Source organism: Carlito syrichta, unplaced genomic scaffold, assembly GCF_000164805.1.
Source record: "Carlito syrichta isolate Samal-C Ts95f unplaced genomic scaffold, Tarsius_syrichta-2.0.1 Scaffold302587, whole genome shotgun sequence".
NCBI lineage: Eukaryota > Metazoa > Chordata > Mammalia > Primates > Tarsiidae > Carlito > Carlito syrichta.
In genome coordinates, this window is record NW_007246683.1 from 290647 (window position 1) to 318553 (window position 27907).

At 37.5% G+C, this 27907-nt stretch overlaps 1 protein-coding gene across 1 annotated transcript in view; it reads right to left on the minus strand.

Moving 5' to 3' along the window:
• Window positions 1–26626, minus strand: part of TTC23 (tetratricopeptide repeat domain 23) — a 109738-nt gene extending 83112 nt beyond the window's left edge. Inside the window, exons 1-3 of the mRNA XM_008056970.2 lie at window positions 26420–26626; window positions 9212–9411; window positions 2233–2356 (exon numbers count right to left, since the gene is read on the minus strand). Coding sequence (XP_008055161.2) covers window positions 2233–2356; window positions 9212–9411; window positions 26420–26471 — 376 coding nt within the window. The 5' untranslated portion in view covers window positions 26472–26626. The remainder of the gene's footprint in view (window positions 1–2232; window positions 2357–9211; window positions 9412–26419) is intronic.
• Between the last annotated feature and the right edge of the window lie 1281 nt (window positions 26627–27907).

The window sequence follows — 27907 nt, forward strand, 5'->3', positions numbered from 1 at the left end:
TCATTGCAGCATCACTCACAATAGCAAAAACATGGAACCAACTAGGCTGCCTATCGAAAGAAGACTGGATTAAAAAAATGTGGTACATATACATGATGGAATATTACGCAGCCATAAAGAAGGGCAAATTATGAACTTTGCAGCAACTTGGATGGACTTAGAGGCTATAATACTGAGTGATCTATCAAAGATCACAAAGAAAGAACCGAGTATCACATATTCTTACTCATAAGCAAAACTTGAACAACTATAAGAAAGGAATTAGTAGTAGTGGGTAACTGCCAGGGGAGGGCGGGGGCAGGATTGGCAGTAGTGGGAAACTGCCAGAGGATGGGGGGCACACATCTCACCAACAAGGGTACCTGCATAATGAACATTTGTATACCTAATTCTGAATTGTACCCCACATATTTAATATAAAAATTTAGGCTGGGTGAGGTGGCTCAAGCTTATAATCCCAGTACTTTGGTATGCTGAGGTGAGGAGATTGCCTGAGCCCACGGGTTTGAGAACAGCCTGGGGAACTTGGTGAGACCTCATCTCTACAATAAATTTTTAAAAAATTAGCTGGGCATGGTAGCACATGCCTGTAGTTCCATTTACTTGGAAGGCTGAGGCAGAAGGATTGCCTGAACCCAGCAGGTCATCGCTGGGGTGGCCATGAATGTGCCACTGTACTCCAGCCTGGGCAACGGAATGAGACTCCAACTAAAAAAAAAATTAAAAAAAAAGAACATCGACTCTAAAGTCAAACTTCCCAGAATGGATTCCGTGCTCTACCACTTCTTAAGAAACATTGGCCCCAGCTTCCTCAACTGTAAACCAAGATAATAATACCCACCCCATAGGATTATGGTGAAGACTGAATGAAGTTATACATGGAAAATAGCACGATGCCTGACACACAATGAAACTTTAATAAATAGTAGATACTGCTTTTACTTTAAATTGAGAAGGAAGGACTGTCATGCAGAAAAGCATCAGTCAAGACAAGCATCATTTGAAACCCCAAATGGAAGGACACTCAAAATCCTAGGCTTGAGTTTCAGATCAGCTACTTATTAACAGTGTGATCTGGAGCAAGCTGTTTAACTCAGATTTCTTGTTTCCTTTGAATCTAGAAAATGGGGTGGAGGGGCGGGGATTAAATCAGATGATCTCCTAGGTCCACTCTAATAGTCTTTGATCTAGCAGATAAAACCAATCTATAATCAGATTTGGCTAAATTTATCAGGTGGCAATTCTATGCTTGGCACTGTGGTATTTTCTATTCTGTCATATTCTTTAACCATCGTGCTAACCCCGGGAAGTTAGTTAGCAATATCACTATCATCATCACCACTTTCAGTTGAAGAAGCTGAGGGCAGAGAGGTGCTCTTATTTATCCTGTCCTAGGCAGCACAGTCAGTAAGAAGAAATCTTCTGTTTTCCTTTTAGGATGCCTGGCTTCTGCATAGCCAATCCATGTGATCTGGCCGAGACCAGTTTCTCCTCCAGGATCCAATGGAGCCCAAAGGCAGGTCTACCAGTCAGAGTATCCCTTGCCTTTGGCATACAATCCAAACTGGACCAATTAAAACCCCTCCACTCCCAATTCCTGGGATGTTGATGCAAGGGTATTCTTTTTCTCCTGGGAATGCTTATAATAGAAGCCTAAAGTTGCTGGTAGCCTTGCTGCTGCCATGTGGGCAAAGCCCGGCTAAGAATGGAGCCAATACCAAGAAAAACAGCAAGCAGTGGGAAAAGAGAGAAACTGAGTCCTGGTCACATTGTTTGAACAGTCAAACGTGGCTACATCTTAAGCAAGTTTCACTCTTGAATTTTTAAGTTGCATGAGCCAATAGATTTTTATGTATCTCAGTTTGGGTTTGTCTTTTATTTTGGGGGTTACTTACAGTCAAGAGAGTCTCCAATAAAAAATGTGAACGGATCCTGCTTTGGGCTCCTATTCCATGCCTTGGTTTCTTTCTGTAATGCCTTCTGACCTAACAGATTAATTCTCTCCTAAGAACCCTACTTTTAAGATCATAAAAAATAAAGCCCAGATGGGTTATAATATTTCCTTTTTTCCCTTTGAATATTTATATATTACATACTTCGTTGACTCTTTCTAAAGGGAAATGACTTCTCAATATTTGGATAGGAGAATATAAAAAAAATAGAATCCTTCTAATTAAGTATGAAACAGCAGAAATCAATCAGCTGAAACTCCTCAGTCTGAGGCAAACTCACCTTTCAGCTGGAGGTAGCCTTGAGCCAGATGAACATGGGCCTCTGCTAGTTTCCAGTGTGGGTCTCCATAGCAAATTCTTGTCAGTGCTACACAACGCACAAGCTCATGGACAGCCTGTTTATACTGTTAGAAAGAAAAAAATGAGCTTACCAGTTAGGCAACTTAAAACTTGAGTCACAAAACACAAAATCAACTTGTGATTTTATCAATTCAATAAATATTTATTGAGTATCTACTATTTACTAAGCATGGTTCTAACCACTTGGGATACATCAGAGACTGAAACAAAGATCTATTTGGGGTTGTAGAGTGTTCATCTAGTAGGATGAAACAGACAATAAGCATAAGAAATAAGTACAGTTTATAGTACATGTAAAGGTGAAAAATTGCCAGGTACAGTGGCTCATGCCTGTAATTCAGCACTTTGAAAGGCAAAGGCAGGAGGATCGCTTGAGGCCGAAGAGTTCAAGATCAAGCTGGGCAACAGAGTGAGACCCTGTCTCCACAAAAAATAAACAAATTAGCCAGGCATGGTGGCATGTACCTGTAGTCCTAGCTACTCAGGAGACTGAAGTGGAAGGATTGCTTTGGCCCAAGGTTTCAAGGTTACAGTGAGCTATGATTGCACTGCTACACTCCAGCCTGGGCAAATTGGCACACTATAAAACAAAACAAAAGAGTGAGACCCCATCTCTAAAAATAAATAAATAAATAACAGTGTTTAACAAGGTGAAAAATGTATGAACTTCTTTAAAAATAGAAAAAGTAGAGCAGACATCTCATCATTTTCTAGGTTTTCCAGTTGCCCATCAATGAGCAGCTACTACATATTAAAGCACAAGTGGGCATATGGTAGTCGTTTTCAAATAATACACTTCAGCTCCCAGTTCAAAATCTTCCCTGGGTGTCTATAATATTAGTGTAGCAAATGAGATCAGTAAGACTGACATCCAGACTTTGTTAAAGTAGTGAGAAGAACATTTCATTGAGGGCTAGGACAAAGAGAACAGGGAACTTTGAATTCCAAGTCATTTCAGAGGAGCAATATAGGCATAGCAAGGCAGTAAAAGACCAGTTGACATTCTTTCCATCCAGAGATGAGGATCTATGCTCTCTTCCCCTTGAATCTGGACTTTAAGACTGTTTGGTCAATGGAATACGGAGGAAATGTTGCCGTGCCAGTTTTCAGAGGTCTTAAGGAACAGGTGGCTTCCACTTTCTGTCTCTTTTTGGGTATTCACTCTTGGAACCAGTTATGGGCAGGACTATGTCCTCCTCCTACATTGTAAAATTCATTATTGAAGTCCCAATTCCTAGTGCCCGAGAACATAACCTTTTTGGATACATGGTTTTTAAAGAAGTGATTATGTTGGAATGGGCCCTTAGGGTGAACCGTAGTCCAATATGACTGGTGTCCTTATATATGAAGAGGAAGAGACACCAGGGATGTGCATGCACATGGAGAAAAGAACACATGAGGACACAACCAGAGGGGAGCCAACTGCAAACTAATGAGAGAGGCTATAGGATAAAAGCAAGCCCTGCAGACATCTTGATCTTGAACTTCTAGTCTCCAGAATGGTGAGAAAATAAACTGTGATATTTAAGCCACTCTGTCTGTGGTATTTTGTTATGGCAGCCCTACATACTAATACAGAACCTAACCACCATGTGAGAGGAAGCCTACACAGACCATGGAGAGACCCACACAGAAAGGCACTGGTAGTCTGAGTGAGCCATCCTGTCAGTAGATTCTCCAGGCTAGATGGACTTGGCTGATGCTGCATGGAGCAGAGGTGGGCCAGCCCCACTGAGCTATGCACAAACTGCAGGCTCCTAGCAAAATGAGTGGCTGTTTTTGTCTTAAGCCACTAAGTGTTGGGTGTTATGCAGGAAAAGATAGAACAGTAAAGAAGGAGGTGGAGGTAAGACAGTTGATGAAAGAAAGATGATGATGAAAGCAGAGCTAGAAAGGTAAGAGCAGGGACAGAACTGAGGAGAAAACCCAGTATGCATCTCCAGCCAATGCCAACACTCAAAGTACTTGCATGTCCACACAATTCCCACATGAGTTAGGAACATTTTCACCGTGAAATAACATGCTTCCTGAAAAAAATACACAGCCAGATAGCTGACCACAGCAGGGTCACTTCTGTGACCCAGCAGGAGGAAGTTGAGGGACACGTGCTCACCACCAAGTGCTGAAAGGTAGACTGTGGCTTTTTTCTATAGTAATATGTTTCTTATTACAAAAATAAACATGCTCATTGCTAAAATACAGATGAGAAAAAAGATAAAAACTAAAAATACATGCTCATTGTCAAAGTACAGATAAGCAAAAAGCTAAAAATCACCTGTGAGTTTAATTCTTAGAGATAACCGGGTAGCTAAATATCCCTTTATTTTTTATCTTTATGAATCTATCTGTATGCTTATTATTTTTAAAAAATAGGCTCATAAGCTACATGCAGGTTTACAACCTTTTTCTTTAATAGTTTATGAACATTTATCATGTCATCTTCTATGATATAAATTTTAATGACTGTACAATATTTTATTGTATAGCTATATCATAATTGAGTTACTTAATTGCTGTGTTGGGCATTTAGGTTGTTTTTAAGTTTTTTACTCTCTGACTATCCCACATATATAGCTTTGCTCATACCCATAAGTACTTCCTTAAAATAAGCTCCCACAAATAGGATTATTGGGTAAAGGATATGCCAGATTCCGAGGCTGTGAGTAGCTATTGCTGAAGTGCTTCTCCAAGAAGTTGTACCAAGTCACAATTCCAGCACAGCACATATGAGCAGGGATGATCCTTATGTAGAACTAAGCACAAACTGGAGCTTTTGTTTTGTTTTTTAGTGTGCCAATTTGTCAGTTAACCAATTTCTCCTTGTTTTGGCCCATGTTTCCCCTCCCCTCAAGTGGTGAGACTGATCATCTTCATGTGTTTATTGGCTTCTTGTATTTCTTCTTTTGGTCATCACTGTTTTATTGCCTCTATATACAGGAAATTTAGGGAATGACTTCTTTTGAGAAAGAGAGAGCACCATGACTGCAGTGTATGAAAAAGAGAGTAATGATGAAAACACTGTAGAGTCTAGACAGACAAAAAAAGAGTGAGACCTGTTCTGATAAATGAAACTGTCTCAGCCACAGATTTCCAGTAAGAGAGACCGTGCAGGCTGAATCAGACTTCCCCAACCATAGCCTTGGTTCTCACTACAAATGGGGAGGAGTCTAGAAAATGCAGCTTGTTCTCCCTCCACTTTCTTACTTGTTATAATGTATGGCCCTGATATCCCTTTTGGCTTTCCAACCTTTATTCTGCTTTAGAAACAGGCATAGGTAGAGGGCAGATGAAAGACAAGTACAAAGCAGGAAGGCAATTTCAAAACAGGGTCGAGCCTTGGAACTAATCTAATTTAATCTCCCCAATTTAAAGATGAAGAACTATAAGACCAGAGAGGTGAGAGGTTTACCAGCAAGTCATAGAGTCAGAACTCACAAGCCCATTGATGCTAAGTCTAGAGCTCTTTCTACAACATCATTCTTGGACTGTATGGAATTTCTTAAACTTCTTAATATTAAAATATGCAACTCTGATGATAAGTATGTTTGGCCATATATATTTTTAAATGAATATTTTATACCCAGATCTTGATGTTTAAATATTATTTTCCACTAAGAGGAACCAGGGTTCACTGTTTCAGGACTAAACCTGGAGCAGATGAACCTGAAAAATCTTGTGCCAGAAATTAAGGCAGTGTTCAGTGAATGAGGAGATGGACCAAGGACTCGGGAAGCAACTTAAAGGGGTGCCCACTGGAGAATATGGTACGATTTGAGCTCCAATAAAAATGTGTTGTAACATATTTGAAAAATAAAATTTTCTGAACCAACAATGATATGAATACCTGAATAATAAATAAGATGTGAAGAAGGAAACCCTTATAATAGGATGCCAACAAACAAATGTTGAAAGAATGCTGAAATCAGAGACTCACTACTTGGCATATATCATAGTAATAACTGTAAACAGGTGAAAATCATCAGTGGAAGCTAAAACTAGGGGTGAAGTTTTAAATATATACATATTCTCAATGAATCACCTCACAATATACCTACTAACTACAAAGAGAAAAATATCCTGGGCTCCTCATCTGAACCACAGAACACAGAAATGCTTTAGTGCTACTAGAGATGCATAGAAGTGAAGTTGATTCTTTACATTTGCTCAATGCTTTGGGGCATTAGGGCTTAATTCTCTTGCAAAACTCTGGTTGAGAAGGCTGCTGGCCAGCGCCTACCTAGCACAGGGTCTGGCGTTTGTTAAGTGCTGGGTAGGTATCTGTTACATAATGAACAAGCACATGTTCACAACTGGGTCCATGCTCTCTCTCCATGATCCTGGTCTTTCTCCTGTATTTGTTACACTGATGAAGGGCATGGGCAAGCCTTCAATCACCCAAGCAGACTGAGGCCTTGAGTGCTGGGAGTTCTGCACATCCCTTCTGCCTTGCTGTCAACTCCCTGTCGCCTATGACCCTCGGTCAATCCAGTCCCACTGATCTGCATTTCTAAATTCCTTTAAAAAGATCTCAGCATCTCTACCATCCTGCCCTTGTAGGTAGTTCAGGTCCTCCCAATTCCTTGCCAGGATGATCGCAAATATCCTCTCAACTGATTCTCCTCCTTCGCTTTTATGATTTTTCTTATCCATCCTCGTCACAGCTATGGGAGTGATCATTCTTAAAAGTTAAACGTGCTTATGGTATTCTCCTGTTTATTGTGGAGAAATATGGATGAGGTTTATAGATTAGGTAATAGTATTACAGCAGCATTAATTTTCTAATTACAATCACTGTGCTGTGATTATGTAGGAGAACACCTTCATTCTTAGGAAATATGCACAGAAGTATTTAGAGGTAAAGAATATTATCTATAACTTACTCTAGAGAATTCCAAAAAAAATGAGAGTAGAATACCAACAATTGGTGCATCTTGTAATTTTTCTCTAAGTCTGAAATTATTTTAGAATATAAAATTACCAAAGATTGATATTTTAAAAAGTTAATTGCAGTATGTTGATACCTTGCTGAAAGTACTTTTAAGGCCTCCCAGGGTAATAAGCTTGAAACCTACAAGGTCCCAAGTGAACTTACAGCCTTTCGACCACATTTCATGTCAGCCCATGGCTTCCTCTCTTCTCTTCAAATACATCCCACTCGTGCCTACCTTATAGATTTTATGCATGCTGTTTCCTCTCCCTAGAACTCTTCCCTCAGCTCCTCGTGCTGGCTCCTCCCCTTCCTCCAGTCTCAGCTCATTGATCACCTCTTCATGGAGGTCCTCCTTGTTCATCCTACCCAAGATGGGCCCTCTCTATTTCCTCTTTAGCACTTATCACAGTCTATAGTTACCATGTTTATTTTCATGTTAATTGTCCCTCAGGTCCATGTGGGCACATACTTTCTCTTTTGTATCTCTATCATCCTGAGGTCTCTACCATTCAAGATGCATAGAAGGAGCTAAAGAGAACTCATCCCAGACAACTTATTACAGAACTTATCACACTTATGATCATGTGTCCCCTGTCTATCTTCCCAACCTAACCTTGAGTCCCTCCGAGACAGAGGCTGTGGCTTTCCCTTCTGTGCCCCAGGCATTGCATAAGTGAAGGAACAAACAGGATTCAACAACAAGAGGTGGGAAGGAAATGTATACTGAGTGAATAAAACTTTTGAGGAAAGAATGGAAAGGAAGTATGCAGAGAAAAGAAAGTTTAAGAATGTAAGGAATTATAAGTTCATGAGAGCAGCAGCTTCATCAGCTTTATTTGTATTATATCCCAGCCTAGACTTGGCATATACTAGGAGCTCAATAAATATTTACTGTTGGCAGGGTACAGTGGTGCACACCTGAAATCCTAGTACTCTGGGAGGCTGTTGCAGGAAGCCTGCTTGAGTCCAGGAGTTTGAGACCAGCCTAGACAACACAGAGAGACTCTGTCTCTATGAAAAATAAAAAAATTAGCCGGATATGGTGGATATGTGCCGATAGTCCCAGCTGCTTGGGAAGCTGAGGCAGAAGGATTGCCTGAGCTCAGGAGGTTGAGGCACAGTGAGCTGTGGTCATGCCACTGCACTCCAGCCTGGCAGCCTGGGCAACAGAACAAGACCCCAACTCAAATAAATAAATAAATAAATATATATATATACACACACACACACATATGCATACATACATATATATGCTGTGCTTGGAGCACAGAGGAACTGTAATAGTAGAGTGAGGCTTACCATGACTAACTCCATTTTGCCTCTGACCCCCTGTGGTAATTAATGCCCTTTAGGTTAAAAGTTTCTGCTAAGTTCTACATGTAGACCAGCTAATTACAGGAAAAATTTAGCTTATAATTCAACTTAAAAAAAAATGGTAGCAGTCCCTTTCCCAAAATTAATCCCCTGGGAGATAAGGAAGTATAGGTACAAATAGTGATATTAAGTTACTGATGTATAGGAACACTGTGACCTGACCTAGAAAAACAACAACCTCCTCTGACCCTCGCTGGTGCCCAGATGGCTACAGTTATCAGTCACCATCAGCCACCTCCCAATTCCCTCCTCTCCCCTTCTTGCAACAAAAAAGGAACTTAAAAAGCACATACTGACTTAAGATGGTTCTCTGGGACACTAGCCCACAGCCAGTTTGCTGACTCTCTAAATAAAGTTGCTTTCCTTGCCCCAAAACCTTGTCTCTAGACTTGTCTCATCTGTTGTGTGGCGAGTGGTAAAGCTTGTACTCGGTTACAGCATTACACTCACTCATGTTATAATAAAGGCACTCTCTTATATACTCTAGTTTCAAACTCCTGAGATTAGAAATGTAACCTAAAATCTCCTACTTCTCTTGATCCTACATTACAGCTCGATTCCCAGAGTAGAGGTATAGAAACAAAAGGCTCCTTACTTCGTGACTGCTAGAGAAGGACTTTACTTTCTCTTCATAAAGGTGGAGTTTCTCCCGAGGAGGCTGGAAGAGTGCTGTCTGGGGCAACTTGTTTGGGATCTTCTTTCTAGGAGTGATACTGACAGCAGCAACAATTTCATCTAGGTGGTTGGATATGTGGGTTTCCTGTGATTCTTGCATATTTTTATATACATTGTCTTCTAATTTGTGAATAAAAAAATAAAGGCATTAAATGATAATTTCCATACTAGAAATATACATTTCAACACTATACTCATGACTTCTCTGAAATTAGTAGCACTATATCTCATAAGATTCTGATGGATAGTACTGATTACTTTGTAAAACTTTCAGGCTGGTTTCCAGTTTTAACTAAATCAAACATTCTTTGTTCATTAAAATAACACACACATTATATATATATATTACATATATATATACACACACACCAGTAGAAACTAGCTTAGCCTAAACAACTCGCAATGAGTCTAAAGGAGCAGAACCCCAATTGACCTTGAGGAAGAAAATAAATTACTGTTGTTATAACTTACTTCCAGCCAAGATCAAGTAATAGGAACTAGATTTACCCTCTTACCTGAAATAACCCAAAACAAACAAAAACAGCTTACAGGAAAAAAAAAAAGTTTAAAAATTATGGTTTCAAGAGCAAGGATAAGGCAATAAGAGTGTGATTTCTGAGAGATGGAAAAATATATATATAAAGTAAGACCTGCAATTGCCCCAGCTTATTGCTGGGAGAGTTTTCAGGACACAGAGCAAGGAAGGGAGACCCAGAAGTTACCTAGTTAACTACATGAATTGAAGAAGTAGGGCTGAGTCTTGGGAACCCAAAGTGGCTAGAGTTAAAAGGACAGGTTACTCAAGAGGAGAAGGCAACAAACAGGGAGGGACCCAGAGATTAGTAGAGAAACTTCCTCAAGTCTGGGGAGGGAATACTGATTAGTATGTGTGTAAGAAAATGACTCAAGTCTGGAAAAAGAATCCTTCAGCAAGATTACAAGGAATAGTGTCTTGCACTCACATAGACCTGGCAGTGACTGTTCCCACTATTCAGTCTCAAAAAACCTATAATTCATTAGCCAGTGGATAGAGTACTGAGAAGGCTTTTGTCTCAGTAGTGGGGAATAATTAGTCCTAGACTGAATGCTGCTCAGATCTCCTAACAAATCATAAAAATTAAGACCTAACAGGATCAAACATTTCCAAGTGACTTAACTACACAAGAGAAAAAAATTTAAGGATGCTCATAGGAATACAAAAATAACTAGCACCCAACAAGGTAAACTTCACAAAGTCTAGCATCTAATCAGTATTCTATAAATTCTAATCAAATATTACTGGCCGAGCACAGTAGCTCACACCTATAATCACAGCACTTTGGAAGACCAAGGCAGGAGGACTGATTGAGCCTAGGAGTTTGAGACCCCAACTCAGGAGAAAAACCCCCAAAACACAACAAAACAAAAAAGATTACTAGGCATCCTAAGAGGCAGGCAAACATGGCCACAATGAGGGGAATAATCAATCATTCAAAACTGACACAGATGTTAAATTAGCAGAGGAAGACATTAAACCGGTTGTTATAATTGTATTCAGTATGTTTAAAAGGTTAAGCTACAGAAGAAATAAAAAAGACCCAAATTGACCCAACTCAAACTACTAGATATAAAACTTACAATGTGAGATGAAAATGTGTGAGACTAATGGCAGATTAGATATTGCTAATGAAAAGATGGACGAATTTGCAGACATAGCAACAGAGATTAATCCAAAAAAAAAAAAAATCAGTGAGCTATAAAACAACTTCAAGGTTTTGCATATATGTAAAACATATGTGTAATTTGCCTAACATATATGTAATTTGAATTCCTGAAGAAAAGCAGATTGGAGGAAAACAGAAAAAATATTTGAAGAAATAATGACCAAAATTTTTCCAAATTTAAGAAAAGTATAAAGTTAGAGATCCAAGAAGGCCAATGATCATGAAATATAAGACACAAGAATAAAATTATACCACATCAAGTCACAAAATCATAATCACATTGCCCAAACCATGACAAAGAGGAAATCTTAAAAATAGAAAAGATATATATCAAAAATAAAGATAAAAATTAAAGCACATTTCTTAGATTAGAAAAAAAAAACACATGAAGAGAGAGTTAAAGACATTGCTTAACTTATCATACTCAGTGATCTATCACAGAAACAAAGAAATGAGTACCACATGTTCTCACTCATAAGCGGACCCTGAACATTTACTATAAGAATCCGGTGGGGTGGGGGGGAACATAACATCAAAAAGGGTACCTGATCTCAAACTAGGGAAAGCGGGGACCAAAGGGAGGCCCAAACTTTACCTATACAATGTCGACTTATATACCTAATCCTGAATTGTACCCCATTTTATTTTAATCTTTAAAATAAAATATTTTTAAGAAGATGTTGCTTATCTTCAAAGCATGGAACCAAAAAATTTGCTGACCTAAAATTCTGTACTAGTGAAAATATATTTCAAAAATAAAATTTGAAAGAATTAATCACTTGCAGAATTGAACAACAACGTTCTCAAAGAAATGTAAAAGGAAGACTTTCAGGAGGAAGAAAAATGATAGCAAATGGAAATGTAGATCTACACAAAGAAATGGGGAACAATGGAAAAGATAATTACATGAACAAATATGTAAGATTGCTTTCATATTACACTCATGTACTGCAGAATGCTGGTCCGGCCAAAAATGGACCACATCCTATGACAGTAGTCCCATAGGATTATAATGGAGCTGAAAAATTCCTATTGAGTAGTGACATTACTCAGGTGTTTGTGGTGATGCTAGTGTAAATAAACCTACTGTGCTGTCAGTCGTATAATAGGGTAGCACACACATTATATATACAATACTTGATAATGATAATAAATGACTATGTTACTGGTTCATGTATTTACTATATCATATTTTTTATCATTATTTTAGAGTGTATTCCTTCTACTTACATATTTAAAAAGTTAACTATAAAACAGTCTCAGGAGAGTCTCTCAGGAGGAATTCCAGAAGAAGGCATTGTTACCACAGGACATAATAACTCTATGTGTGCTATTGCCCCTAAAGACCTACCAGTGGGACAAGATGTGGAGGTGAAAAACAGTGATATTGATGATCCTGACTCTCTGTGGCCTAGGCTAATGGGTGAGCTTATGTCTTAGTTTTTTAATGAAAAAGTTTTAAAATAAAAAATATTAAAAATATTAAAAAATATTAAAAAGCTTATGGAGTAAAGATATCAAGAAAATATTTTTTGTACAGCTACACAGTGTGTTTGTGTTTTAACCTAAGTGTTATTACAAGAGTCAAAAAGTTTTTAAAAATTTAAAAGTTTATAAAGTAAGCTAAAAATTTAAAAGTCACAGTAAGCTAAGGCTAATTTATTATTGAAGAAAGAAAAATATTTTTAGTACATTTATTGTAGCCCAAGTGTACAGTGTTTGTAAAGTCTACAGTAGTGCACAGTATTGTCCTGGGTCTTCACAGTCAATCACTACTCACTCGCTGACTCACCCAGGGCATCTTCTAGTCTTGTAAGTTCCACTCATGGGAAGTGTATAGAGCATTTCTCTATCTAACCACAGAAAAGATACAGTAAAAATATGGTATAGAAGATTAAAAATGGCAATACTTCCCATATTTTTACTGTATCTTTTCTATGTTTAGATACACAAATACTTATCATTGTGTTATAATTGCCTACAGTAGTTAGTATGGTAACATGCTGTATAAGTTTGTAGCCTAGAAGCAATAGGCTATACCATATAGTATAGTTGTGTGTCAGGTTATATCATCTAGGTTTGCATTAAGTACTCTATGATGTTCATACAATGACAAAGTTGCCTAACAATGCATTTCTCTGAATATATCCCTGTTGTTAGGCAATGTGTGACTATATTTATATCTCTTTACCACATCATTGACTGTTTAAACAAAAAATAATAACATACTGTAGAGTATATAACACATGTATAAGTAAAATGTGTGACAACAGTAGCAAAAAGACATGAGGTATTGTGGAGGAATGGAATTGTGAAGACGAAGGTCTTCACAGCAACCATAAAAAAAAAAAAAAAAGAAAAGAGTTTATAATAAGCCAACAAAAGAGATAAAACTAGTTATAAAATAATACAATGGAAAAATGGAACAATGAACAGATGGGACAACATAAAAACAAATAGTAAGGTGATAGACCTAAATCTAACCATACCACCAACCACATTAAATGTAAATGGTCTAACACCTTAACTAAGAGATAGAGATTGGCAGACTGGATAAAAAAAGAAACCCAACTAATGTTGCCTACAAGGAATTCACTTTAAATATAGAAGCATAACTAGATTAAAAGGATGAAAAATAATATCCTATAGTTAGTCAAAACAAACTTTTACAGCAAACAATATTACCAGAGATTAAAAAGGTCATTTCATAATGATAAAGGGGTAAATTCATCAGGAAGACATAATCATCCTAAATATTTATGTACCTAATAACAGTTTCAAAATACAAGACCAAAAATTGACAGAATTGTAAGGAGAAATAGACAAACCTGCAATAACAGTCAGAGATTTATATATCTCTCTCAATAATAGATATGCCAAGTAGGTAGAAAATCAGGAAGAATATAGAAGACTTAGTTTGTATCATCAATCAAACTGATTTGGCATTTGTTAGAACATTCTACCCCAAAAGAATATACATTCTTTTCAAGTACACATGGACATTAACTAAGACAGATTGTATTCTGGGCCATAAAATGAGCTTCAACAAATTTATAAGGATTCAAATCACACAAAATATATTCTCTGACCACAAAGGATTAAATTATAAATCAATAACAGAAAGATATCTGTAAGATGTCTAATTATTTGGAAACAAAATAACACACTTCTAAATAAACCATGGATCAGAGAAGAAGTAAAAAAAGAAATCTGAAAGTAGTTTAATCTGAATGAATATGAAAGCACACATACAAGAATTAATGAATGCCACTAAAGTAGTCCTTAAGGGGAAATTTATAGCATTAATTGCCTATATTAGAAAGGGTAGTTCTCAAATTCATACCCTCAGCTTTTACCTTCAGAAACTAGAAAAAGATTAGCAAATTAAACTAAAAGTAAGCAGAAAAAAAGAATAAAGCAAATCAAATAACAAAGCTAAATTCACAAATCAATGAAATAAAAACAAACAAAAACAACAGGAAAAAAAAAGATCAATGGAACCAAAAGCTGGTTCATTGAGGTCAGTAACATTAATAAACCTTTATTCTGACTGATCAGGACAAAAGGAGAGAACATACAAATCATCAGTATTAGGAATGAGAGAGGCAAACTATACACCCAATAAAGGGTCAATATCTGAAATACATAAGGAACTCAAACACTAATGTTAACAAAAGCATACATCCAATAAAGGGTCAATATCTGAAATATTAAGGAACTCAAACAACTCAATAGCAAAAAAACAAATGGGCAAAGGGCCTGAATAGATATTTCTGAAAAGAAAACATACAAATGGCCAACAGGTATAAGAAAAAATGTCTAACACTGTTACTCACCAGAGAAATACAAATGATAACTTCAAGATATCACCTTACACCTTTAAGAATGGCTATTATCAAAAAGACAAAAGATTTTAACAAGTCCTGGCAAGGATGTGGAGAAAGGGAAACCCCTGTACACTACTGGTGGGAATGGAAATGCAGTATAGCAGTTATGGAACACAGTATGGAAGTTCCTCAAAAATTTAAAAATAGAACTACCATATGATCCAGCAATCTCACTACGGAATAGATGTACAGGGAATGAAATGAGTATGCCAAAAAGGAATCTGTACTCCATGTACACTGCAGCATTATCCACAATAATCAAGATATGGTAATCAACCTAAATGTCTGACAATGGATAAAGAAAACATGGTATATTTCATAATGGAATACTACTCAGCCTTAAAAATAAGGAAATTATGCCATTTGTGACATGATGAACATACAGGACATCATGTTAAGTGAAACAAGTCAGGCAAATAAGAAAGACAGATACCATGTGATCTCACTCACATGGAATCTAAAAAAGTTGAACTCACAGTAGAAAGTAGAATAGTGGTTAACAGTGGTTTGGAGGCAGAGAGTTAAGGAGATATTGGTCAAATGATACAAAATTTCAGTTAAGAGGAATAAACTCAAGAGATCTATTGTACAACATGATGACTATAGTTACTAACAATGTGTTGCCTCCTAGAAAATTGCTAAGAGTAGATTTTCGGTGTTCTCAGCATGAAAGATAATAAGTATATGAGGTAATGCATATGTTAATTCACTGGACTTAGGCATTTCACAATATAGAAGAGGGACCCCCACACCCAAAAAATGGAATTATTTTTTGGAGGGCAGGCCTCTTGTAGTACAGGCTCCCCTACTAGGTAAATGTTCTTGGAACCCACCGGCATCAGTGTACCATCCAGTGTTGTTGTGAGAGGCTACGTTCAGCTTCCGTGAAATTTTTTTTGGAGAGTCTTTCAACACATTTGCCCTTTTGCCATATGAGGATGGGTGATTTACACAAAGTACTTGCCTACACTGTGCTGTGTTCAGCAGCTTTTGATCCCAAATGGCATGATCCTCATGCCCCACCCTCCCTATTCACTAGATCTTGCCCCAGTGACTCTTCTTTGTTTCTCTGGATGAAAAGAGTCCTCAAAGGGAAACATTTTTGCCAATATGGAAGAGGTGAAACAAACAAGCAAACAAACAAAAAACGGCACAAGCTCTATCAGGTAACAAAATTGACAAGTTCAAAAACTGTTTTGAGCATGGAAAAAGGGTCTTATTAGGTGTACTGCATCAAATGAAGGGTATTTTGAAGGTGACTGAAGTTTAAACATCTAATGCACAATTCTTAATAAATAAATTCCATTTTTCGGGGTCTCCCTCCCTAGTATATATATTTCAAAACATCATGTTGTACACAATAAAAAAAAGAATGAGAGAGATCACATCACTACAGATTCTATAAATATTAAAAGGTTAAGAAGAAAATATTATGAATATTTTATACCAATATATTTGATAACACACAATGGACACATTCCTTAAAAGACACAAATTACCATAGCTAACTCAATAATACCTATATCTATTAAAGAAGCTTTTAGGCCAGAATCTTGGTGGGACCTCCAAAATTTTAGGTCAGACCCACCAGGGGGTGTGCGACCCAGTGCAATGGCAAATGGCTGCTTGAAGTTCAATGCTTTTAAACATTCCCTTTAACGAAGGCAGGTCATTAAGGTGATTGGATGGTGTTCTTTTTCACATCCTCACAAAGGGCAAGTAAGCACAGGTACTGACATCGGGTGATAGCAGGCAGATGGGTTGGGCTAGTCACATGATTGTTGCCATGTTTAGGGGGTTTGCCATGAAGGGCTGATTAGGTTAACTTGTTTGCAAAACAAGCTTGGGAGGGGTTTGTAAAACGATTATCAATAGCTACCTCTGAGAAACCGGTTCTGTCCTTGGCTAGTGATTAGTAGGTAAATTAAAGTTAACAGCTAGAAAAAAATGACAAAGCAAGGCAATGTTAAAATGCTGCTCATTGGGTATACTGACTTCATCTAATGTCCTTTCAGAAACTGAATTTGTATTTTAAAAACCTTGTGAAAAAGAAGACTGCAGGGCTTAATGGCTTCATTAGTGAATGCTACCAGATATTGAAGGAAACTATAATACCAACTGCATACAACCTTTTCCAGAAAATTGAAGAGATAATATTTTTGACTCATCCTATAAGGCCCTGATACCAAAACAAAACACAAGTACATTACAAGAAAAGAAAGTTGTAGACTAATATGCCTCAGAAACATAGATGCAAGAGTTCAAAACAAAATTTTAGCACATTAAGCTACAGCAATATATAAAAAGAAAATACATCATGACCAATTGGGGTTCATCTCAGGAATGCAAAACTGATTTAATATTTAAAAAATCAGTCAATGTAATTCATACTATTAATAAAAAAGAAAATTTTATGATCATTTCAATCAACTAGGAAAAGCACTTGACAAGATCTAATATCCATTCCTGATAAAAAAAACTTTTAGCAAAATAGCAACAGAATTATATTTACTTAACCTGATAAAAGATAGCTATGAAAACCTCAAGCTAACATTAGACTTAATAGTGAAAGACTGCTTTATCTGTAAGATCAGAAACAAGACAAGGAGGTTCATTCTTAATACTTTCATTCAACATTGGAGTGGAGCTTCTAGCTAATGCAGTCAAAAAAAGAAATAAAAGTCATCCACATCAGAAAGAAGTAAAACTGCCTTTACTCATAAATGGTGTATCTCTATTATCACTATATAGAAAATCTATTGGAATATGAAAAAAAATTACTAGAACTACTAAGTGAGTTTAGGAAAGCTGTCGGATACTAGACCATTATGCATAATACTATTTCTTCATATCATCAATGAGTAATCAAATCAAAACTAAAATACAGTATCATATGCAATAGCATCAAAAATAGGAAACAGGAATAATTCTGCCAAAAGCTAAGATCTATACAAAAGTTAAAACTACAGGATACTACAGAGAGAAATCAAAGAAGGTCCAAGTAAATGGAAACATATACCATATTCATGAGTTGGAAGACTTATTACTAAGATGTTAATTCTCCCCAAATTGATCCATAGATTTAAAGCCATTCCAATCCAAATCTCTGCATGGATTTTCTTGTTTTGGTTTGGTTTGGGGTTTGGTAGAAATTAACAAGTTGTTTCTAAACAATAGACTCCCCCACACAAATAACTGTTTATTGATAAATGTACAAAGGTGATTCATTAGAGGAAGAAAATTCTGTCTAAGAAATGATGCTTCAACAACTTAATAGTCACATGTAAGATAAAACAAAATAAAAACACTTCAATTCACACTATATACAAGAATTAACTCAAAATGGAACATAGAACTAAATTTAAAACTTAAAACTGTAAAAACTGCTATAAGAACACTTGTGACATTGGTTTAGGCAAAGCTTTTCTAGATATGAGCATCAAAAAGAATCATAAAAATAACAAAATGACAAATTAGATCTCAAAATTAAAAAGTTCTGTTCTTTAAGAGAAATTGTTAAGAGAATTTAAAAAACAAGCCATAGACTGGGAGAAAATATTGTCAAAAATATATATCTTATAAAATATATGTATCTTAATAATATAAAGAACTCTCAACACTCAATAAGAAAACAGCTCACTATAAAAATGAGCAACTTATTTTTTTTTTTTTTTTTTTTTTTTTTGAGTTGGAGTCTCACTCTGTTGTCCAGACTGGAGTGCAGTGGCCGCTCCCGGCCACCGCAGCCTCGGCCTGCTGGGCTCCAGCGATCCTTCCGCCTCAGCCTTCCTAGTAGCCGGAATTACAGGCATGCGCCACCACACCCAGCTGATTTTTTGATTTATTGTAGAGATGAGGTCTCACTGCCCAGGCGGGTCTCGAACCCGCGGGCTCAGGCAATTCACTCACCTCAGCCTCCCAAAGGCGCGGGATTACAGGCTGAGCCACCGAGCCCGGCTTGAGCAACTTATTTTAACAAACACTTCATCACAGGAAGATATACCAAGATCAAATAAGAATAAGCTTTATGCACAACATCATCAGGCATCAAGGAAATGCAAGTTAAAACTACAATTAAATGGCCAAGCATGGTGGCTCATGCCTGGAATCCCAGCACTTTGGAAGGTGGAGGCAAGAGGACTGCCTGAACTCAGGGTTTCGAGACAAACCTGGGCAACTTGGTAAAACCTCATCTCTGCAATAAATAAAAAAACTAGCTGAGTATGGTGGTGTGTGCCTGTAGTTCCAGCTACATGGAAGGCTGAGGTGGAAGGATCACCTGAGCCTAGCAGGTCAAGGCTGCAGTGGCCATGATTATGTGACTGCACTTCAGCCTAGGTGACAGAGACTCCATCTAAAAAACAAACAAACAAACAAAAAACTACAATGAGATATCACTCACACCAGCTAAAATGATAAAAATGGTTGCACTAAATGTTGGTAGGGGGAGAACAACTGAAACTCTCATACACTACTGGCTGGGAATGTAAAATGGTGTAACCACTTTGGAAAACAGTATAGCAAGTTCTCTTTTTTATTGCAGTAAAATACACACAAAATCTACAATTTTAACCATTTTAAAATGTACAGCTCAGTGATATTAAGTACATTCACACTGCTGTGCAACTATTACCACCACTATCACTAGAGCTTCGTTCATTTGCAAAATGGAAGCCCTGTATTCAGTAAATGGTGCCAATCCATTCCCTCCTCCTTCCAGCCTCTGGAAACCACCATCACATTTTCTGTCTCTATGAATTTGACTACTCTAGGTACCTCTTCTGTGTGGAATTGTAAAGCACTTGTCCTTTTGTGACCAGTTTATTTCATTTAGCATAATGTCCTCAAAGTTCATTCATGTTGTAGCATGTGTCAGAATTTCCTTTTTTGTAAGGCTAAATACTATATACCATATTTTGTTTATCCATTTACCCACCAATGAACACTGAGTTGCTTCCACCTTTTGACTATTGTGAATAATGCTGCATGAGTGTACAAATACCTCTTTGGGTTTCTGCTTTCATTTTTAGCGGTACATGTCCAAAATTGCTAGATCAGATGATCCGATTTTTAATTTTTTGAAGAAACATACTGTTTTCCATAGAGGCTATGCACATTTTATATTCCCACCAGCAGTGCACAAGCGTTCCAGTGTCTCCACATCCTCATTAAAACATTTGTTTTTTTTAATAATAAAATTAAAATAAATAAAATCCTAATGAGTCTGAAGTGGTATCTCATGGTAGTTTTGATTTACATTTTCCTAACAACTAGTGATGTTGCACATCTTTTCAGGCAGTCTTTGTATATCTTTAGAGAAATGTCCATTTGAATCCTTTTCCTACTTTTTTACTGGTTTCTCTTTGTTGCTGTTTTTGATGTGTAGGAGTTCTTCATATTTTCTACATCTTAACCCCTTATCAGATATATGATTTGTAGACATTTTCCCTCATTCAATGAGCTTCGTTTTCACTGTTATTACTGTCCTTTCATGCACAAAAGCTTTAAATTTTGATGTAGTTCAATTTATCTAATTTTTCTTTTGCTGCCCTTGCTTTTGGTGCCATATCTGACATTTTCTTAATAAGTTAAACATATACCTAGCATAGGAATCATCCATTTCATTCCTACATATTTACATGAAAGAAATGAAAGCATATATTTATAAAAAGACTTGCACTCAATCATTCAAAAAGTTTTCTTTTTAATAGCCAAAACTAGAAAACAAAAAACAGATATCTGTTAATAGGTAAATGAGTAAGCAAACTCTGGTATAGCTATACAATTAAATACTACTTAATATAAAGGATTGAATATGCTGCAATATGAATAAATCTTAAAATAGTTATGCCAAGTGGAAGAAATAAGACAAAAGAGAGTATATTCTGGATGATTTCATTTATGAAAATTTCAAAAAAAAAAAATCTAAATAAACCAATGTATACTGACCAAAAGCAGATCAATGGTTGCCTCGAACTGTGGTTGGGAGTGGGGGGTGGGGGTGGGTTGTGTGAAGAGGAGAAAGGAGCAAAGAAAAATGTAGGGAAGGCTGAAATAGAGGGATTATAAAAAGCCATAAGAAAATTTTAAGGGTGATGAACACTTTAATTATCTTGATTATGATAGTGGTTTCATGGATGTATACATACATTGAAACTTATCAAATTGCACACTTATGCCAATTAATCATCCACATAGATCAACCTTTCAGCGATCCCTCCCCATTTCTCATTTACCTGCCTGGATACTTCAAATGCCAGTTCTATTATTTATTACAAATAACATTTTGAATTTCACCCTAGTGTATTTCATTTCTTTATTCATTCTACAACTATTTGTTGAATTCTGGCAATAAACAGTGCGCCAGGCTAATGTACTACATGGAAAATAGTAAACCCAAGAAATGTAAAATCTAGCAGGGTAAAAAGATCCAGTACATATTAGCATGGTACAAGGGGGGTACAAATGCTAGAAAAGTGGTAAGTGGAAAGACTTCAAAACAGGAATCATTGCTGCTGCTGTGACTCAGCTTGTTTGTCTGAGAAAGATTTCAGAGAGCATGGACAGAGAAGAGAAAGCATCCCACGTAGGACGAATAATTAGCAAAGGCTTGGGAATGGGAAAGTGAGATGAATATATGCCTAACTTCTGGTGGTTCAATTTGGAGTGTGGGAAGTGGGGGACGTGGATATAGAACAGCATTTTCCAAGCCAAGTTCTGCAGCACACTAGAGCCACAGAACATAATGTGCTTTCCACAAAGGAGGGCTATGGACAAAGGTGATGGGTTGAGTCGGTAAATACAAACACTGGTTTCACACAAGGGGGATTCTGGGATCAAATAAATGGGTAAACAGACAATTTCTTTACCACAGTCTTCTCAAAACTTTTAATATGGTATAATACCTTGTGGATATTCCAGAGGAGTATAGTATACAACACTTTTCCAACCTTTTCTGATCATGAGATTATCTTTTATGAAGATCTATTAAATCTTATGTAACTACATTTTTAAAAAGATTGTTTGGGAAACTCTGAGACAGGAGAACAGTGGAAGGCTGGATTTCAGGCTAAAGGGCATTGGTTTCTGGCTATGTTTGATAGATTTTACTGGGCAGGAAGTGGTGAGCCACTCCAGATTTCTATCAGGAACCAGAAATGAAAGTATTCCCATGACATTGATCCATAATTAGTAGACAAAGAAATTACAGTCAAACTACAGGAGGTGAAATGGCACTGATTTTCAAACTTAGGTATTTTAGTGCCATCCTAATGACTTTTAACTGTATCTGCATTCTATCTGAACTCACTACTGTTAACTTTTTCTTTAGATTCATACTTGCCAGGCACGGTGGATCATGCCTATAATTCCAGCACTTTGGGAGGCCGAGGTAAGAGGATTGTCTGAGCCCATGGGTTCAAGACCAGCCTGGGCAACTTGGCAAGACCTCATCTCTACAGTAAATCAAAAAATCAGCCGGGCATGGTAGTGGATCCCTGTAGTTTCAGTTGCTTGGAAGGCTGAGGTGGAAGAATTACCTGAGCCCAGCAGGTTAAGGTTGAGGTGGCCATGAGCATGTCACTGCACTCCACCCTGGGCGACAGTATGAGATTCCAACTCAAAATAAAATAAAATAAAACAAATAAATAAATCTGCACACTTAAAAAAATGTAAACACTTACTTCAGCCTCTCCCTAATAAATAAGTGGTATTATGGGTTTGATGTGCTAGCTACATTTCTCCCAAATACATATTAAAATAAACATAGGTATAAATATTTTAAAACTTTGTTTGTGTTCCACCTAATACCACAATTGTAAGCACTGCATACCTTGGGAAAACACTGAGCAATGTTCCACAACCATTTTTAACTATGACCCACCATCCAAAAAGCCTTCATCAAGTTTTACTTTCTACAGCTTTTATTATGACAAAATAGGCATTTTTCTTAAAAATAAAATGCTTCTTAAAATTTCCCCCAAGAGGCTAGGCATAGTGGCTAATGCCTATAATTCTAGCACTTCGGGAGGCCAAGAAGGGAGGACTGCTTGAGACCAGGAGTTTGAGACCAGCAAACATAGCAGGACCTAATCTCTAACAAAATAAAAAAATTAGCTGGGTTTGGTGGCACACACCTGTAGCCCCATTTACTCAGGAGGCTGAGGTGGAAGGATTGCCTGAACCTGGGAGGTTGAGGCTGCAGTGAGCTGTGAGCATGTCACTGCACTCCAGCCTGGGCAGCAGAGTGAGACATCAACTCAAAAAAACAAAACAAAACAGAAAACCACAAACCTTCCCCCAAGAAATCCTATCTCTTCAGTAAATGGGTGTAGTCCTATAGCTACACCCTTACCTCCAGTTGAAAAAAAATCACTGAGTATGTGATTGCAATCCTAGGAAATGAATTCAGATGCACAGTAACAATGGGAAGGGAAGTAAAGGGAGCAAGGAGGGGGATTCCTGAAAGGAATAAGTATTGTAACTTGAGAGCTGCTTGAATATATAAATTTTAAAAAGAAGTCAGACAAGACTGACTCTGATGTTTTCATCTGGGGATTCTAGGAGTTAGAATGGCCATAGGCCAAATCCTACCCACTGTTTTTATAAAATAAAGTTTTATTGGAGCACAGTCATATTCACTTACTTATATATTGTCTATGGCAGCTTTTGTACTACAACTGCAGAGATGAGTAGCTGTGACCAAAGCTCTATCGTCCTCAAGGCCTAAAATATTTACTATGGTCCTTTTCAAAAAAAGTTTACTGACCCCTAAAATAAGTGATGCCACAAACAGAAGTAATGAGATGAAGAGGAGTGGTCCTTTGGATAAGACAATCAATTTTGTTTCAATCAGATTGAATTTGAGATTGTAGGAAAAAATTTATATTAAAATGTCCAACTTAGAAATATGTTACCGGTTGCAAGTGACATCTTTTTAAATATAATAGTTTTCTTTTCCTTTTTATATAATGCATAACTTGGCCGGGTGCAGTGGCTCAGCGTGTAATCCCAGCACTTTGGGAGACTGAGGAGAGTGAATTGCCTGAGCCCGCAGATTCGAGACTAGTCCGGGCAACATGGTGAGACCCCTGTCTCTACAATAAATAAAAAATTAGCCAGATATGGTAGCGCACACCTGTAGTTCTGGCTACTTGGAAGGCTGAGGTGGCAGGATCACTGGAGTCCAGCGGGTTGATGCTGGGGTGTCTGTGAGTGTGCCACTGCAGTCCAGCCTGGGCGGCAGAGTGAGACTCCAACTCAAAAAAAAAAGTATAACTTATTTCATGTATACTTTCCATTAGGATTTAAGATGGCTGGATCTAAGTATTGAAACAGTCAGACTGGATATTGTTACTAAGATGAAGTGTGTTGACTCCTTAAGCATTCAAAATTGAGCTTTATATTTTTAAAAGAAAGGATATTCATCCCGAAGAAATGAGTTTTGTTTTCTTCATAAAACAATAAAGACTGAAAATATGAAAAAGAGAGAGAAGGAAGCAGCCAAAGGTCAAACTGTGAGAAAGTCACAGAGGCTGATCTACAATTCAGGTGATGCTCTCATTCCTAGGTAGCTCCTAAATATGTGAAAGTCCAACTCTTCAGGTTTCACATCTGAGCTTTCCCTAAGCCCTGCTGTACAGAGACTCAGTTCTATTTTGGATCCCAAAATACTGGCTGACTTCTTACCTTATGCTTCCTCATCTACTCACCCATTGGCTGATGAGATGACCACTTCAATAGGTACTGTGGTCTAGAAGAACAGTGGACAGAGATGGAGAATCTGAGGTTCAAGAACCTGTACTGTGCCAACTACCCATGTGATTTGGGCAATACCAACATCTGATATTTACATAACACTTTCTACTTTCACATATTTTATCTCATGTAGCCCTTATTACAACCACGTAAGGTACAGAGGGTAGGTTTTATCATTGCCATTCTATAAATGAGGACAGTGAAGCTGGGAGAGCCTAAATTACTTATACAACATCACAGAACCAGGACCCTGGTCTTCTAAAAATTTGGTAGTTTTCCATCCTGCCTTTCAATGACCACAGTCTACAGTAGTAGGAAGCAAATGCTGTTGCTTTGGAAACCTAAGCCTGCTTTTTAAAAAGTGATTGTATATTTTTATAATTGGGAATGCAACATTTTTGATAGACTTAACTATATTTTTGTATCTTCTATTTAGGGGTAGGCAGAAAAGAAAGTTTGAAAACGACACGAGTAATATGCCCTGCGATAATTGTTATTCTGGGCCTCTAAACCTAGTGTTAAACTTTGGAACGGTTTAAATTTTTCTATCTTGGCTTAACTGTAAAAAGTAGTTTGCAGCTGGGCATAGTGTCATACACCTGTAGTCCCAGCTTCTCTGGAGGCTGAGGCAGGAGTATTGCTTGAGCCCAAGAGTTTGAGGCTGCAGTGAGCTGTGATTGTGTCCCTACACTTCTTTTTGGGTGACAGAGTAAGACTTGGAGTCAAAAAAAAAAAAAAAGAAGTGGTTTCTTTCATGCTGCCTCGTAATGACACAACCATAAAACAGAGGTTATATATTATCTGAGTACTTATAAGCTGGATCTAACTTGCACACATTTTTTTTTGCCAGTTAAAAAAATCGAGCCATTATTTTTAAATTAGGAATTTCACATAAATATCTAGACCTGTGTTTCTGATTTTTTGAAAGCTTAAGAATGCTTGTCAATATTAGACCTATGTCACCATAGGCAATAATCTGCTGGGTCAGAGCGACAGCCTGGAGGCAAGGGTACTCTTCTGTTTAAGAGTTGCCACACCAGTCGGGCTCGGTGGCTCAGCCTGTAATCCTGCGCCTTTGGGAGGCTGAGGTGAGTGGATTGCCTGAGCCCATGGGTTCGAGACCCGCCTGGGCAACTTGTAGAGACCTCATCTCTACAATAATCAAAAAATTAGCCAGGCGTGTAGCGCACACCTGTAATTCCAGCTACTTGGAAGGCTGAGGCGGAAGGATCGCCGGAGCCCAGCAGGTCGAGGCTGCAGTGGCCGGGAGCGGCCACTGCACTCCAGTCTGAGCGACAGTGAGACTCCACCTCCAAAAAAAAGAGTTGCCACACCACTCTCTATTGGTTCCTAGACACAGAGGTTGAAAAGTAGTTGCCGTTTGACACTGCTCTTGGATTGTTTTTCTTACTGTATAAAAGTAAGTCTCTGTATCTATCACTCTTTTTCAAATTGAAAGCCCAGCGTAGAGGGATGTGATTTTCCTGGTCCACACCACTCATTTTCTTTATTTCATCTAATCTAAATCACTGTTGATTGCAAGACGCTGCTATTTTGCACACCACTTATGACTGGAAGTTGTAATATGCATTCTAATTTCAGAAATGTGCTCTGCCAAAGGAAATGTGTATCTCTGAATCAATGAAAGGAGGAAGTGCTACCTGCCTGGTTTCTGGAGGCATCGGCATCAGTGTCCGTGCTTTAAATCTGTGTCTGTCTCAATGTGTATGCCATCATATCTTAACACCTTTAGGATAAAGACATACTCCTTAGCTCACTTACTTTGAGCTGCATGCTCATCATCAGCCACTTTTCTTCTCTTTGTAACAGTCATAACTGGGGCTTAAACTTTCATTAGAAATCAGCCCAGGCCTCCGATACCAACCTCTCCCTGCCAGGGCTTGGTTCAGCTTCCTAGGTCTCTCAGTCAGTACCCATGGCTGCCAGTTAGACTTACCCAACCAATTGATGCTGTTCCTTTTGGCAGACCTTCCCAGTAGTATGTTGAAGTACATGATCAACCTCAGATCAAGGTGTGAGAAAGAAGAGGTCTAAAGTGATTGTATATTTTTATAATCTGGAATGCAACATCTTTGATAGACCTAACTATATTTTTGTATCTTCTATTTAGGGATAGGCAGAAAAGAAAGTTTGAAAATGACACGAGTAATATGCCGAGTCTTAGTCTTCCATTTCCAAGAGGAGATGTTCAAGATATTTAATAACTGGAATAGCAGGAGGACTAACCAATTTGTATAGGTGGAAACTAAGCTGAAACTGGGTTCAGAAGGTCCCCTGCTGTTCCAGGTGTTAACCTTTGAGTGCTAACTTTTGGAGAGATGTAAGGGGGTCTGAGGGAGGAGCACAGGCCCCATTATGACTATATGGGAGTGTACTAATTAAAAAAAACAGGTTTACTCATATGTAAGCTAAGGCACTAGGAAAACAGCTAAAAAGACAGAAAATACTTAAACTGAATAAAAGAGAAATAGAAAATCTGAATGGACCTATAACAACTAAAAAAAATTGAATTAACAATTAAAAATATTTACACAAAGCTAAGCCCAGGCTCAGGTGGCATCAGAGATTAATTCTACCAAGTTGTTAAAAAAATATGAATCTTTTATAAATTCTATCAGAAAATAGAGGAGAAAATTCTTTCCAACTTGTTCTATGAGGCCAGTATTACCTTGATACCAAAGCCAGACAAAGACATCACAAGAAAACAACAAATAGCCTTCATAAATATGGACACAAAAATCCTCAACAAAAGATTGGCAAATCAAATATAGTAACATATACAAAGGATTAAACATTATGATCAAGGGGAATTTATCCTAGGAAGGTAAGGTTGGTTTAACATCAGAAATCATTAATGTAATATACTATATTAATAGAATATAATGGATAAAGAAAATCATTTTGATAGATGCAGAAAAAAAATTTGGCAAAATCCAACACCCACCCATGATAAAAACTTCCCTAATCTGATAAAAGTCTGATAAAAACCTGATTTTACAAATCAAAATGGATTAAAGACTTAAGCCTAAGACCTGAAAGGTACTAAAAGAAAACACTGAGGAACTCTCCAGGACATTGGCCTAAGCAAAGATTTCTTGAGTAATACCTCAAAAGCATAGGCAAAACAAAAATGGACAGATAGGATCACATCAAACTAAAAAGCTTCTGCACAGCAAAGGAAACAATCAACAAAGTGAAAAGACAGCCCACAGGATGGGAGAATATATTTGTAAACTACTTATCTGACAA